Source organism: Oncorhynchus mykiss, chromosome 6 (assembly GCF_013265735.2).
Source record: "Oncorhynchus mykiss isolate Arlee chromosome 6, USDA_OmykA_1.1, whole genome shotgun sequence".
Lineage (NCBI taxonomy): Eukaryota > Metazoa > Chordata > Actinopteri > Salmoniformes > Salmonidae > Oncorhynchus > Oncorhynchus mykiss.
Window position 1 is genome coordinate 57,293,458 of NC_048570.1, and position 14,191 is coordinate 57,307,648.

Sequence of the window (14,191 nt, forward strand, 5' to 3'; positions counted from 1 at the left end):
TTAACCACCTAGTGACATCACTAACCCACGTGATGATTACGGGTCAAGAGACACCTAACCGCGCAACCCCTAGCCTAGGGTATAAACTTTTTGTTTTATTTTTGTGAATCCCTAGAAGCCTAAATTATTATGTCTCAGTCATTGTTCTAGTCTTTCGAATCTACAAGTATTTTTTCTGCTTGATAATTAAAAATACATTGATTGCTATATATACACACATATCAATTTCACCACCAGACATTACCACAGAGAAAGGAAAGCATAATGACGTGCTCAGACTACCTACCATAGACTCTATAGATTCTATTATTCTATGGTGCCTACAGAATGCCTAGGGATGTAGGCATCAGAAATGCAGTGGTGTAAAGTACTTAAGTAAAAAATACTTTAAAGTACTACCTAAGTAGTTTTTTTTGTATCTGTATTTTACTTTACTATTTATATTTTTTGACAACTTTTACTTTTACTTCACTACATTCCTAATGAAAATAATGTATTTTCCCTGACACCCAAAAGAACACGTTACGTTTTGAATGCTTAGCAGGACGGGAAAATGGTCCAATTCATGCAGTTATCCAGACAACACATGGTCATCCCTTCTGCCTCTAATCATGCATACTCACTAAACAAATGCATCTTTCGCAAATTATATCTGCGTGTTGGAGTGTGCCCCTTGCCATCCATACAGTTTAAAAACAAGAAAATGGTCCTGCCTGCTTTGCTTAATAGAAGGAATTTTAAATGATTCATACTTTTACTTTTGATACTTACAAATACTGTTAGACTTTTACTCAAGTAGTATTTTACTGGGTGACTTTTACTTTCTATTAAGGTATCTATTCTTTTACTCAAGTATGACAATTGGGTACCTTTTCCACCACTCCACAGTAAATGCTATACAGGAGGACAGGAGGGATTGACCAGTCATTTGCCCTATATTTGCTGGCCACCTCTGATTTTGTAGCCAGAGAGCTTATTGTCACACAACAGCTTCCATTAGACAGGGACACTGGTTAAGAGCCATTTATAAACACCACGTGTAAGCCAGAGGAAGCTGGTGGGAGGAGCTATAGGAGGACGGGCTCATTGTAAAGACTGTAATGGAATTAATGGTATGGTGTCAAACATATGGAAACCACATGGTTTGACCATTTATTCAATTTCAGCCATATACAATGAGTCCGTCCTCCTGTAGCTCCTCCTACCAGCCTACTCTAGTGTAAGCAAATGCTCGACCACAGGGCAGAGTAACAGTGTGGTGCCTAGATAGGCTGACAGTGTTTTACAGTAAATAACCACATTTTCAATAACTAGATGACTGTACTGATAACATACAACGTATTCAGTATGTGTCTACATGTTATCTAGTATCGATGTACAGTATATCCAAGATAACTCTGTGACCTCGGGCCATGTGATTTGGTAATCCCAGGAGGGCAGGGGAGGTGAGTCAGGACCACAATAGCGATCAGACCAGAATCTGAACCATAGACAGGGACATTTCCAATTGCCAGTTGGATAGCATGCCAACAATGAATCAGAGCAAGGGGAAAAAAGCTGTTCAATTTCACAAATGGACCAAACTGATAAACACACATCCAATACAACATCCAGCAGTAACTAGTCAGTATCCAATTACAGTATTGAATCATTCCAGACGATGCACTATGAATCAGCTCTGACTTACATGACTCATCATTTTCAAACACATTGCATGTTGCAACACCGAGGCATTTAACTATCATTATTACTTTCCTTCAGACATTTTTACAAAAATGGCAGTTTGTCTCACTGGGTTGGACCATCAAGCTTTGCTTACATACCAGTATACGCTGCTCTATGCTCTGTCTGAGCACTGGGTTTAGGCCTCAGGGAATCTTTGAGGTCTTTATCTCAGTTGTTGATATCTTTTGAGCTGGTCTTGCAGCCAGGGATTAGGGAGCCGCGAATGGCCTATGAGGACGGTTTGTTTTTACCAGATCCTTGTAAAAAAAAAAAAATTTTTACAGGTGTGGGTAGCTTTATGGTTTGCAACAAATGAGGGGAAATGTGCAGTCTCAAAAGGCTTTCAATACTTGCACTGCAATGGCTTTATGTGGTTGGGCGTTCAGGATTGGTCGAAACCAGTGTCTCATATGAGCCAATGCTATCATCCAGACAGATCATGTAACATTGCAAGGCCAAATAAAGGCTCAAGAATAAAATGAAGATGCAACATAGTCCATTTGATCGCTGTCATGAGTCCACCAAATTAATAAATAGAGTAGATGGCATTTCGTCTTGATAGCCTCTAATTGTGAGGAATAAACACTTGTATTACATCACAAGCCCTTGGATTTCATCAGTAATTATTGAGGCTGTTTTACTCAAATTACAAGAGGGTACACTCCAAACTGTGGACTTCTAATCGCTTTTAAAGACATTGTGTGTTTGGGTTAGACTGCTAACCTTAGCCATATGTCAACCCTTATACCACCTCCAAAATCCCGTATACCACCTCCCATTGAACCCCTCATTGTGTACAAGGAAACTTTGAAAAGAACCAGGCTAACAGACAGTTGAGGTGGACTCCATTCTTATCAGTCAGTCAGTCTACAGTAACAATCATCACCTGTGCAGTAGGTCACCTGAGGTAGCTGATAAATATTAATAGGACCTTATACAAATACAGGGTTATTAAGAAGTGCACTTTTACCGAAAGGATAAATAGAATCAACACTCACAAGTCATTACAATAAATACAATGCAGGGTTATTAAGAAGTGCACTTTTACTGAAAGGATCAATAGAATCAAAACTCACAAGAAAGTCATCACAATAAATACAGTTGTTTAAGTACCATCCTTTATTATTTTTTTCCCCCAAGCAGATAACAAAAAAATTATATATACAAATCAGCCAATAGAAACAAATATACAGATTGATATCGTCAACATTGCACACCAGTCTGTCCATCACGTTTTGGTCACTATTTATACGAAGTAAAAAAAATGGCATATTTTTGAATAAAGAAAAAAACACAATATTGCACAGTAATTTAAATGTTCTCTCTATTTATTTATTTTAATTGTGATAGATACTCTCGCACCTGAATTGCACAGCAACTCAAAACAAAGCACAGATAATATACATAAACTACCATTTCTTGTTCTATTGCAGCTCCCTTAAAAATGTCATAAAAGAGGCATTTAAATTGTCTGACCCCATTCAGTCACTGTAAGCCCTGCCTGCATTGCACTCATGCAACTGAACACTAATAAAGTTTTGCGTTAATGCAGTTATAGCATTGGTAGTTCCACGCTCCTGCCATTCCAAAGAGCACTTTCCACTTGTATGTATATCAAAGACAGTGGATTTCTACTGAATATAGTACTTTTAAAATCAGCGGACATACGGAAATGACGATGGGAGAGGGAGGGTGCTCTTTGCAGTAGTCGACAACATGGAACGTGGGGCTATAACGCATCTTTAGATTAGCATTTAAAATATCATGTTGGGGAATGTGTAATTTCAAATAGAAAATAAATTATTTGGTGATAACACCTATGGGAAGTGTTTACTTGCGCACACCATAACAGGATAGAGCTCATGACATGAAATAGTGTCTGATAATAATAGTCTTGTATTTTCTGTTCAACGTAAGCTATGGGTAAAGGCACTACGCAAAGCTAAGGTGACAATGTGAGATGTTGAAATGGCTGAGTTAATGTACAGAAAATTACACGAAAACAGTAAAACTCATAATGGAGCGATGAACATGTCAAAAAATAGCTTGGGATGTGATGGCAAGTCTCTGGGCCAGATTCAAATCTGTATACTGTAGTACAAGCGCACAAAACATACTACTGTAAGGCTGAGGTTATTCAACTCAATTCCAAGAGGTAACTTTGTACTACATGCTCCGTTTTGCCTTTCCTCTGCTGTTGTCAAATTATTTTCTGATGAAACTTAAACACCAACAAATAATGCTACAATCTGGTAGATCATAGACGATAGATAAGATGCTGTGGAGAGATGCTGTCTTTAGTTTCCAAGGCAACTTTCACCAGGATATCATATGAGGCATCATTATGAATAAATGCATTGCACCTTAGATAGCGATGTCAAGATTAATCATGAGCAATCTTACTTATTCAACAAGTGTCTCCGACTTTTAGAATGTAAAATGTTTGAGCAACGTTTTCCTCTGTACATTTTGGCATGTTTAATTCCCGTGGTAGGTTTGGACATACAGTGCATGCGTAAAGTAATCAGACACCTTGACTTTTTCCACATTGTGTTACGTTACAGCCTTATTCTAAAACCGATAATACATTTTTTTTCTCATATATCTACACACAATACCCCATAATGACAAAGCAAAAACTTTTCATTTTTTATTCTTGCAGATGTAAAAAACTTATTTCCATAAGTATTCAGACCATTTGCTATGAGACTCAAAATTGAGCTCAGGTGCATCCTGTTTCCATTGATCATCCTTGAGATGTTCCTACAACTTGATTGGAGACCAGCTGTGGTAAATTCAATTGATTGGACATGATTTGGAAAGGCACACACCTGTCTATATAAGGTCCCACAGTGCATGTCAGAGCAAAAACCAAGCCATGGGGTCGAATTAATTGTCCGTAGAGCTCAGAGAAAAGATTGTGTTGAAGCACAATTTTTGCAGCATTCAAGTTCCCCAAGACACAGTGGCCTCCATCATTCTTAAATGGAAGATGTTTGGAACCACCAAGATTCTTCCTATAGCTGGTCTTGGTCAGGGAGGTGACTAAGAACCCAATGGTCACTCTGACATAGCTCCAGAGTTCCTCTGTGGAGATGGGAGAACTTTCCAGAAGGACAACCATCTCTGCAGCACTCCACCAATCAGGCCTTTATGGTAGAGGGGCCAGACGGAAGCCACCCCTCAGTAAAAGGCACATGACAGCCCGCTTGGAGTTTTCCAAAAGGCACCAAAGGGACTCAGACCATGAGAAACAAGATTTTCAGTTTTGATGAAACCAAGATTGAACTCTTTGGCCTGAATACCAAGTGTCACGTCTGGAGGAAACCTGGCACCATCCCTACGGTGAAGCATGGTGGTGGCAGCATCATGCTGTGGGGATGTTTTTCAGCAGCAGGGACTAGGAGACTAATCAGGATTGAGGGAAAGATGAACGGAGCAAAGTACAGAGAGATCCTTGATGAAAACCTGCTCCAGAGTGCTCAGGACCTCAGACTGGGGTGAAGGTTCACATTCCAACAGGACAACGATCCTAAGTACACAGCCAAGACATCTCAGGAGTGGCTTGGGACAAGTCTTTGAATGTCCTTGAGTGGCCGAGCCAGAGTCAAGACTTGAACCCGATCTAACATCTCTGGAGAGACCTGAAAACAGCTGTGTAGCGACATTCCCCATCCAAAGTGACAGAGCTTGAGAGGATCTGCAGAGAAGAATGGGAGAAACTCCCCAAATACAGGTGTGCCAAGCTTGTAGCGTCATACCCAATAAGACTTGAGGCTGTAATCGCTGCCAAAGGTGCTTCATCAAAGTACTGAGTAAAGGGTCTGAATACTTATGAAAATGTGATATTTCAGTATTTTATTTGTAATATATTGGCAAAATGTCTTAACACCTGTTTTTGCTTTGACATTATGGGGTATTGTGTGGATATTGATGAGGGAAAAATACAGTTTAACCCGTTTTAGAGTAAGGCCATAACGTAACAAAATGTGGAAAAAGTGGAAAAAGTCAAGGGGTCTGAATACTTTGCGAAAGCACTGTATATGTTCATTAGAAATCTGACATGACCATTTCATAATTGATTCAATATGGTTGACAAGTCGTAATTTTAAATAAATAACAAATCTTAACCGACTTACCTGTATAAGTAAGAAAAAAAAGAATACAAAAATAAAATAAAGACGACATTTACAATAATGTATTTTTTTGTGTTTGGTGGCACAAATCATCTCTTCGAGGAAAGATCATGCAAGGCCTCCATAAAAGTCTGTCAATCAACAACAACACGCACTGTGCATACTACATAATCAGAATCCCCAATGGTATGATGCTGGAAACGGATTTAGAAAACCTCTGATAAATGTGAATATCCTAATGCTGTTTTAATCTATATTTCCATTGGAAATGGACAAATATATACTGTAAGTTGAGAAAAACACTATTATAATGATTCCACGGTGTACTTTCCAAGATCACAGTGAACTGCAGTTGTTTAACTTGGTCCAGATCCTCAAATACATGAAACATACAAAATAGTGCAGGTAGATAAGGCTTCAATAAAAACCTGATGTTAATATACATCCAAAATATATAAATCCATGTCAGTCTCTAAACAAGAGGATATATTTTACATAACCTGATCAAACATGCACCTCTTTCAGTATGCAGTATAATCATAAATGCCTCAAATGATGATATCCAATCTTCTCAGCCTCAAGGCTAACATGATATTTCAATTATAGTGAAGTCATCTAAATGGGGGGCCTTGAGGCTGTGTGGCGGAGAGTGATGCGGTCGCTGGAGATGGGGGGTGTGAGCAGGTGGGTCTAGGCAGGGGTGATGTTGTGGATGTTTGTGTGCGTCTGTGTGTTGTCGTTTGTATGTGGATGTTTTCTATCGTTAAAAATAAAAATAAAATAAAAAACGTGTACCCCCCCCAAAAAAAAAATTTCTGTGAGAACATATGATTATGTACGAGGTGTAGAACTACACAGTTCATTTACTTTTCATCATCAAATAAAAAATATATGTTGTTATCGTCAGTCTGGAATTAGAAACAGGAGAGGACTTTCACTGACGACATATTTCCTATCACAGAAACTGATTCAGTGATACATGAAGAAATGTATCTGGCCATAATAGAGAACAGCAATGATTTACAATGAAATGCATCTTAGTTGGCATGATGGATTGTTTTAAAGGTCAAAACTAGAAACTTTTGACAACAAACAGAATCCAGCAAAAATGTGCATATGAAATGGTGTACCTTGTTAATGTGTTTACAAGTATGTTTTACAAGTATGTTTAGCGATTAAATCATTTTAAGAAAACATCCAGAGAAACAACTCATTTCAATCTGACAAAATACAGTACATCCACAGTTACTGTGGCTCGAACATTAAACTAGTTAGCTAGTTATACAGAAGGATGGCTTTTGGAATGAGACCAATTCCTTCCCCTAGCTCTCTACGCAAATGTAACATGAACACCATCACAGGTCTTTATAACTTAAGTTTGATTATAGTTCTGTTTTAAATGACCAGCCATATTTTAAACAGAGATTATAACTATGGAAAATAAATAGCAACCTCAAATTGATGGTTATTATGAAGACAAATTATTATTATTTTTTTTTTTAATGTAAAAAAACAACAACAACAAACACCTTGTAAATTTACAACCCAACCCGTCGGAACATTTTTTGAGTTCGCTGAACATAAATCGGTAAAAAAAAAATGTTGAGGTGAATAAATACGCCTTTGACTTCTGTAACAACATGAGAGAAGAAATGCTTTGTAGTTCTGAAACAAATACATAGAAAATGCACATTTTATAGTAAGTAATGACCAAACACAAAAATGTTACATTTATAATATGTACAAATTATATAAACATCAATCTGCTTAAAAATGCTATAAAAATACACCATGACATAATTAAGTACATTAAATACAAACGAATCAGCCAACAAAATAAGAAAATCAAGGCAATTGGAGCTGAGGTGCATACACTGCTTTAACACAGAGGTACTACGATAAGTGTACAGTACCAAATATCCTTATTAACACTAAGAAATAAAAATAAACATTTGCCAAGTGACCATAAAGTAGAACAATATTGATCTATTCAATTCAAATCGTTTGGTGATGAGAAGTGTTACGTAAAAAAATTCCCCACTTTCGTGGATCGTTTTATCCCATTACACTGCATTATGGGTGGACAAATCAATCAATCAATAAAAAAAATTAAAAAATCAACAGCAGTACTATAAACAAATAAAATAATGACATTTTTTTGGTAGCCTTAAAGACAGCTGGCCTACGGATCAGAGTGTTTGTACCCTTTTGAAATCCACTGAGTCATTGTGATCCGTACGGTTGAAACGCTCACGCTGCTTTTATAGACACAGAGAGATACAGCTCCATCAGAGCGTATAATAATACAACTACCAAGGCAGTCAATGACCCAAGCTCCTGTCCTAAAACCTGGGAGCACAATTCTCTACAGAACCATTTCAACATTCAGTCTAGGTGGATTGCAAGTGCAACACAACCTGGGGGGAAAAAAATTAAACAGAAGAACCATCTCTTCCAAGTGTTCCGACACAAAACATACGCTTTTTTGGGGGGGGCAGTGCAATAATCAAGTCCACTGGTCACAAGCATCTCACATGGTGGACCTGACGAATCTCTCATCTGGTAGAACTCCAACCAACTCCCTAGCAGGAGAATACAACACTGGCTCCCTTTTGACCGTCTTCTCTGGTGAGTTTCCTTTTTTTAGCTAAAGTAGGTTTGGCACGGGGTTAGGTGATAGGGAAGTGGTGCTGGAGGTCAGGGAGCAGAGTCACACGGCTGTCTCCTGGTCCTCTCTCTGGATCATCTGGTAGTGCTGCCGGTTCTCCAGGTAGGCTGCCAGCTCTGCATCCTTGGCCTTCTCTGCACGATGCTTTGGTGTGTCACCCTGCAGCACAAGAGAGGCAACTTGCTCAACATGAAAGACTGCAATGAAGAACCCAACTTTAATTAAGGCAGCATCTATTTCTCCCGATGTCTAAACATTAAGCCGCAGAGTCAAAGATCAGTCTGCAATTATTTTTGAGTTGTTGGAATCATTTGTATTCAGATTTCATCATAGTTTAGATTTAATATTTCCAGTTATCAACAGTGAATATTCACCAAAAGCAAATCTAGAATGTTTTAGACTCAATAAAGGTTTTCTGATTCGTCCACGAGCTCCTGTACCATTTAAGATTGCACAAAATCAATTATTTCTAAGTGCTTGTTTTTTTTAAGAGCAGACCCCAACCAAACTCACAAGAGAGAAATAAGAGAGAAGGGAGAAGAGAACATGGCAAGAGGGTGAGACAAAAAGACAAGAAAAGTAATTGCTAAGATATGCTGACATCTCAAGGCCAAGAGTGAATGTATTGTGAGTGAGAAAGACCGACAGGCAGAAAGGGTGGCAGGATGAAGAGACGGCGGAGAGGAAAGAAAGCCAGGCTGAACTGCATCCCAAGGCCACAGGGTGTGAATCAGACTTGCCCCAAATTCTGCAAGATTATATTTTTCATCATTGCTTTTACTCACTGCTAGCTCACTGAGGGCAGAGAGAGAGAGAGAGAGAGGGGGGGGGGGGGGGGGGGGGGTGTACAGGCTAGAGGGAGGTTGCTGAGTTGCTGAATGTCATGGGAATGTTTCATTTCGAGGAGAGCTACAGTACCAGAGTACGTTCAATGCATGATAGAACTGACTGGCCAGGACTACACTCCTCCCCAGGGACACCTCAAGCATTCTGCCAGTTGCTTACAGTATGAGAGACACTACATTGCAGACACACCACTTGGCAGTGAGATTTTGTATAAGAAAATTCTTCAAGCCTTGACATGAAAATCAAGAAATCTTAAATGTGGTAAAGTCTGAGCCTTCCAGGACCTGAAATCTGAGACAAAAACCATCTGTGGGGTCTTCAGAAGGAGGATGCTTGTGAAATACTGTAGTAAAAAATGTAAGCGTTATGCTCCAACTGCTTTTCCACACACTGAAACAAATGTATCCAGTTGTCTATCTCTGCAGGAGAGGGTAAACACATAAGACATTTTTATGATGGAGCCACTTGGAGGTAAGTACTTTAATGGACTTTGCAGGCATCTGGAAAGTTTGGTTCAGAGGGGACGTGTAGGGCACCGCTGTAATGCTCCCTCACCCGGTGTATAATTAGCTTGTCATAAGAAAGACGAGCTAATTTTCCTTCTGGATGATGATTAGGCCATTCTATACCCACCACTTATCCATTTTAGTCATTTAGCAGACGCTCTTATCCAGAGCGACTTACAAGAGCAATTAGGGTTAAGTACATTGCTCAAGGGCACAACGGCAGATTCTTCACCTAGTCGGGTCAGGGACTTGAACCAGCGACCTTTCGGACCCAACGCTCTTAACCACTAGGCTACCTGCCGCCCTATCCACTGTAGAAAACCCTTCTCAGGGGTAACCTAAGCATCAACTTGGTTTATTTTGGCCAAATAAAGAGTAAAGCAATGAGCGAAGAGGGAGCGTTGCTCTCACCTGTAAGTCGGTCTTCATGAGGGATGCCCCTGCCTCTACCAGGTAGTGACAGATAGTCCTCTGACACAGTGACGCTGCTTTGTGCAACACTGTCTCCCCACTGAGACCGAGAGAGAGAAAGACAGACAGAGTAGATCCAATGAGTGTAACTTTCTATTTAAAAAACTTTAACTAGATACATCACAGAGAATATGTGTAAAATGAGCATTTCAAAATCCATGTCTTAAACTTACTTTTCTTTTTCTGTTACATCCAGGATATCTGTGGGTGCTGTTTTTTGGGAGGGGGCAGGGGAGAGAGAGACATTTCAAAGCATGTCCCTAAACCAATTACAATGCTCCAAGGTACTACTTTTATAAAGTCGTAAAAAGCTGGTGCAGGAGGAATTTGACAGAAAACATTTCCCTTTTCAAATATTGGAATGTATCATTCGTTGTTGAGCCAGAAAGACTCCATAAACGTCATCAAGCTTACACAGAGTGAGATGTATCTGCGCTGTGGCTTGTCTTAAACAATGCTCATGACCCTGAAATATATGGCGTTCCACACCTGGGACATAATTCTACTTTTAGAAAACATAGAGCCTACAGGGCTGGGTTAACTTCTGACACATAGTTGATATTTAAGGGTCACAGACTCACTTTGGGAAATACCACCGAATGATTCAGTATTGTGAGAGGGATGTCCTACCCACAGACTTAAATAGAACACATAAATGTGTATTGCCTTGTCCCTACCATTGTCCAGGATGTATTTGACAGTGTCCTTGCTACCAGTGTCCACAGCATAGTGGAGCAGGGTGCATCCTGAGGGGTCCTGCAGTGACAGGTCGGCTCCCAGTTTGTGCAGCTCCTTCAGCTGGGAGAAGAGGGCACATTGTTATGACTGGAGGCGTGGGGAAAGTGACTGCATGTCTAGAGGAATGGGGGAATAGACTGCATTTTTATTCATTGCCGACTAGAGAAATGCTTACCCTGAGGTAAAGTCATGACAGAAGTGATCATCATTCCCTTGTCGACTGTATCAGTTAGTGAGCCTACATTCACTATACAGTATGTAGACCTATATGCAGTGAGCAAATCCACTGGCCACTGTGGCTGCCACTCACCTTCAGATGGTCCTTGCTCTTCACACATTCAATCAACACTTCTGGTGATACTGTAAGTAATGAGAAATATGTGTACAGTAAGAAGGTAGCGATATGAGAGGAGGCTATAGATTCAGTAGTCATAACAACAGCAGACCATAATACATGACAGTGTCCTTTGGGGAAAGATCTGAGCAGAGTGCCAGTGTTCATTAATAGTTCTTTACGGGGCACTTGCCCGTTTGGCTTTAGTACTATCTGTACTATATATCTTATGTAAGACTGACAGTCTTGGGAAAGGAACCTCAAACTGAATTGACGAGCAAAAACATCAATCTATTTACTCAGCTAACACGGGTAGTAATGAGAGCAACATGCAGGTTGCTGCTTTCAGTAGAAACCCAGTATTTAAACACTGGATCATGAAACGTTTTAAATTAAAACAGATAATCACATTAGCGCCTGTTGAGTTCTTGGGTTCAGTCTCAATATGGCAAATCCTTGTTCAAAGCACCAAAATGCCCTTTGTAGATTATTTACCCTAATCCACCCATCTGCATGTTTTCCGCCAAGGCAGGAAAACAGTCAACTCAAAATTCCCCACAGCATTCTCCCAAATCTCAGTTAGCCAGCTCTGCAAGTCAAACAGTTGCTACCACGACGTCTGCGTCTGAAGATATGCTCTAGAATCCTGCTGTTAGAGCTGAACAACCAGAATTAGAAAGGGGCTGCTACTGGAAATATATATGTATATATATTTTTTTAAAGAAAACAACTCGAGAGATGCCAAGTCAGGTCTTGAGAATATATCCCGACTGGGCTCACGCCAGAATCTTTGAGAGATGGACTTGAACGCTAATGTGACGTGTGAATTTTAAAAACCCTTCCCCGCAGCACTCTAGTTCAAATGCCGTGAAATGCATATCTTAAGTGCCAAGAATTTTTTTGTTTGTTGGGGGGGGGGGGTAAAACCCTTTGCATGATGGCAGGTGAACTTGCGGGGGCATGTTCAAGCAGGGCCACAAAGGCTAAGAAGTTTTTAGCCACCTCTTGAATCCAGCTCAAAAAACCACCAGGCTCTAATCGTTCGACATTGGCATTATTCATAGTGAAACATAATTCTGACAGGAATTAGCTGGCGGTTTCTTAAACCTTGATTTTTCAAAACATCAAGCACGAGAGCAAAACAGTTGTGGGCACCGATTGGCCCACATCCACTTGCTGCCAAGTTAACTGCGTCAATTTATAATCACCTAGTGTTAACAATTCAAAGTGTGTTTGTTTTACCTTTGTCTGTATTGCACAGTGAATTCTTCTCTGACCTGGGGGAGATCGAGAACAGGACACAATTAAAGGGATATAAAACAAACAGTTAACTTCTCAGTCTACAAAACAAATGCATGTAAAGCCCATCTCTCTGCACCCCTTGGGTTTTCATAGCAAACATCCATGATAGGAAAAAAACTAAAACAAACCAAATCCACAAAACAAAATGAAATGTCCCAAAAAAAAGACTTACTTCGGTTGCATGGATTTGGTGTTGGTTCAGAGGAGAGTTGGTGGGGTTAATTATACAGTCCCTTGATGTGCTCTGTTTTTCCAGGCGTCCCTTGCCTGCCAACTAGCCCAAGGTAAAAGATTCTAATACGTGTGTTTGCAGCCAAAAGAGCTCCCCCTCCCTCCCTCTCCTCCATTCTGTTTCAGCCAAACTCACACACGCACACACACACACACACACACAGAGCTGTGTCAGTAAGGCAGTGTGAGTGGACGGAGAGGCAGCTCTTAGGCCTCCCTGCTGTCACTCCGGGTTATGTTACTGTCTGATCCTGGCTGGGCTGTCTGTTTGCCGGAAGCCAAATCCCCCACACACTAATCCACTGAGAACTGACACAAGACTGTAACATCAAACGCACACAAGCAGGAACAGTGAAGCCGAGACTGACTGTCTGAGGAGCAGGCCCTGTACTGACCAGACAGATTATTCTACTGACTTCCTGGTCAACCCCACCTCTCTCAGGCTGGCCTAAAGATTGGTTCTTCATCTTTGTTATTATATATTATATATCTTTGGTATGAAAGGTGTGAATATATAAAGAACATTAGAGGGTCAGAGACCATTGATATCGTCAGTGATATTGTTAACAAACATGCCCCCATAAAGAAAATGAGAATGAAAAACAGGTTCAGCCCCTGGTTCGACAGTGATCTTACAGAGTTACATGCACATGCATACTCACGCTGACTCGCTCTCATTCAGGCAAATAATAAAAAAGTGCACTCGGGCTATTCGGAAGGCCAAAGTTAGTTACTTTAAAGGGCAGTTTTCTCTCTCAGTGGGTCTAACTCCAAGACGTTCTTGAAAACGGTTAAAGACCTGGAGAATAAACCCTCCTTCTCAAAGCTGCCCATGCCCCTTAAAGTTGAAGTGGTTGTAACTGACAAGAAACACATGGCTGAGCTTTTTAATCACCACTTCATTAAGTCAGGGTTCCTATTTGACTCAGCCATGCCTCCTTGCCCGTCCAACATTTACTCATCTCCAACCGCTTCTAATGCGACAAGCCAAAATGCTATTCCCTCTTTTTCCCCTGCCCCGCTACAAGGTTTCTCCCTGCAGGCGGTCACTGAGTCTGAGGTGCTAAAGGAGCTCCTTAAAGTTGACCCCCCAAAAACATCCGGGTCAGATGGTTTAGACCCTTTCTTCTTTAAGGTTGCTGCCCCTATAATCACCAAGCCTATCTCTGACCTTTTTAACCTGTCTCTCCTCTCTGGGGAGGTTCCCATTGCTTAGAAGGCAGCCACGGTTTGT

The 14,191-nt window shown here is 40.4% G+C and overlaps 1 protein-coding gene across 17 annotated transcripts in view; it reads right to left on the minus strand.

The window, feature by feature from the left end:
• Nucleotides 1-7,342: 7,342 nt before the first annotated feature.
• Nucleotides 7,343-14,191, minus strand: part of LOC110526199 (diacylglycerol kinase zeta) — a 124,633-nt gene continuing 117,784 nt past the window's right edge. For all 17 annotated transcript variants that reach the window (XM_036980563.1, XM_036980562.1, XM_036980565.1 and 14 more), the window contains 6 exons: nucleotides 12,667-12,701; nucleotides 11,401-11,450; nucleotides 11,030-11,150; nucleotides 10,526-10,562; nucleotides 10,293-10,392; nucleotides 7,343-8,688 (listed from right to left, as the gene is read on the minus strand). In XM_036980563.1, the coding sequence (XP_036836458.1) occupies nucleotides 8,572-8,688; nucleotides 10,293-10,392; nucleotides 10,526-10,562; nucleotides 11,030-11,150; nucleotides 11,401-11,450; nucleotides 12,667-12,701 (460 nt within the window). In that variant the 3' untranslated portion in view covers nucleotides 7,343-8,571. The remainder of the gene's footprint in view (nucleotides 8,689-10,292; nucleotides 10,393-10,525; nucleotides 10,563-11,029; nucleotides 11,151-11,400; nucleotides 11,451-12,666; nucleotides 12,702-14,191) is intronic.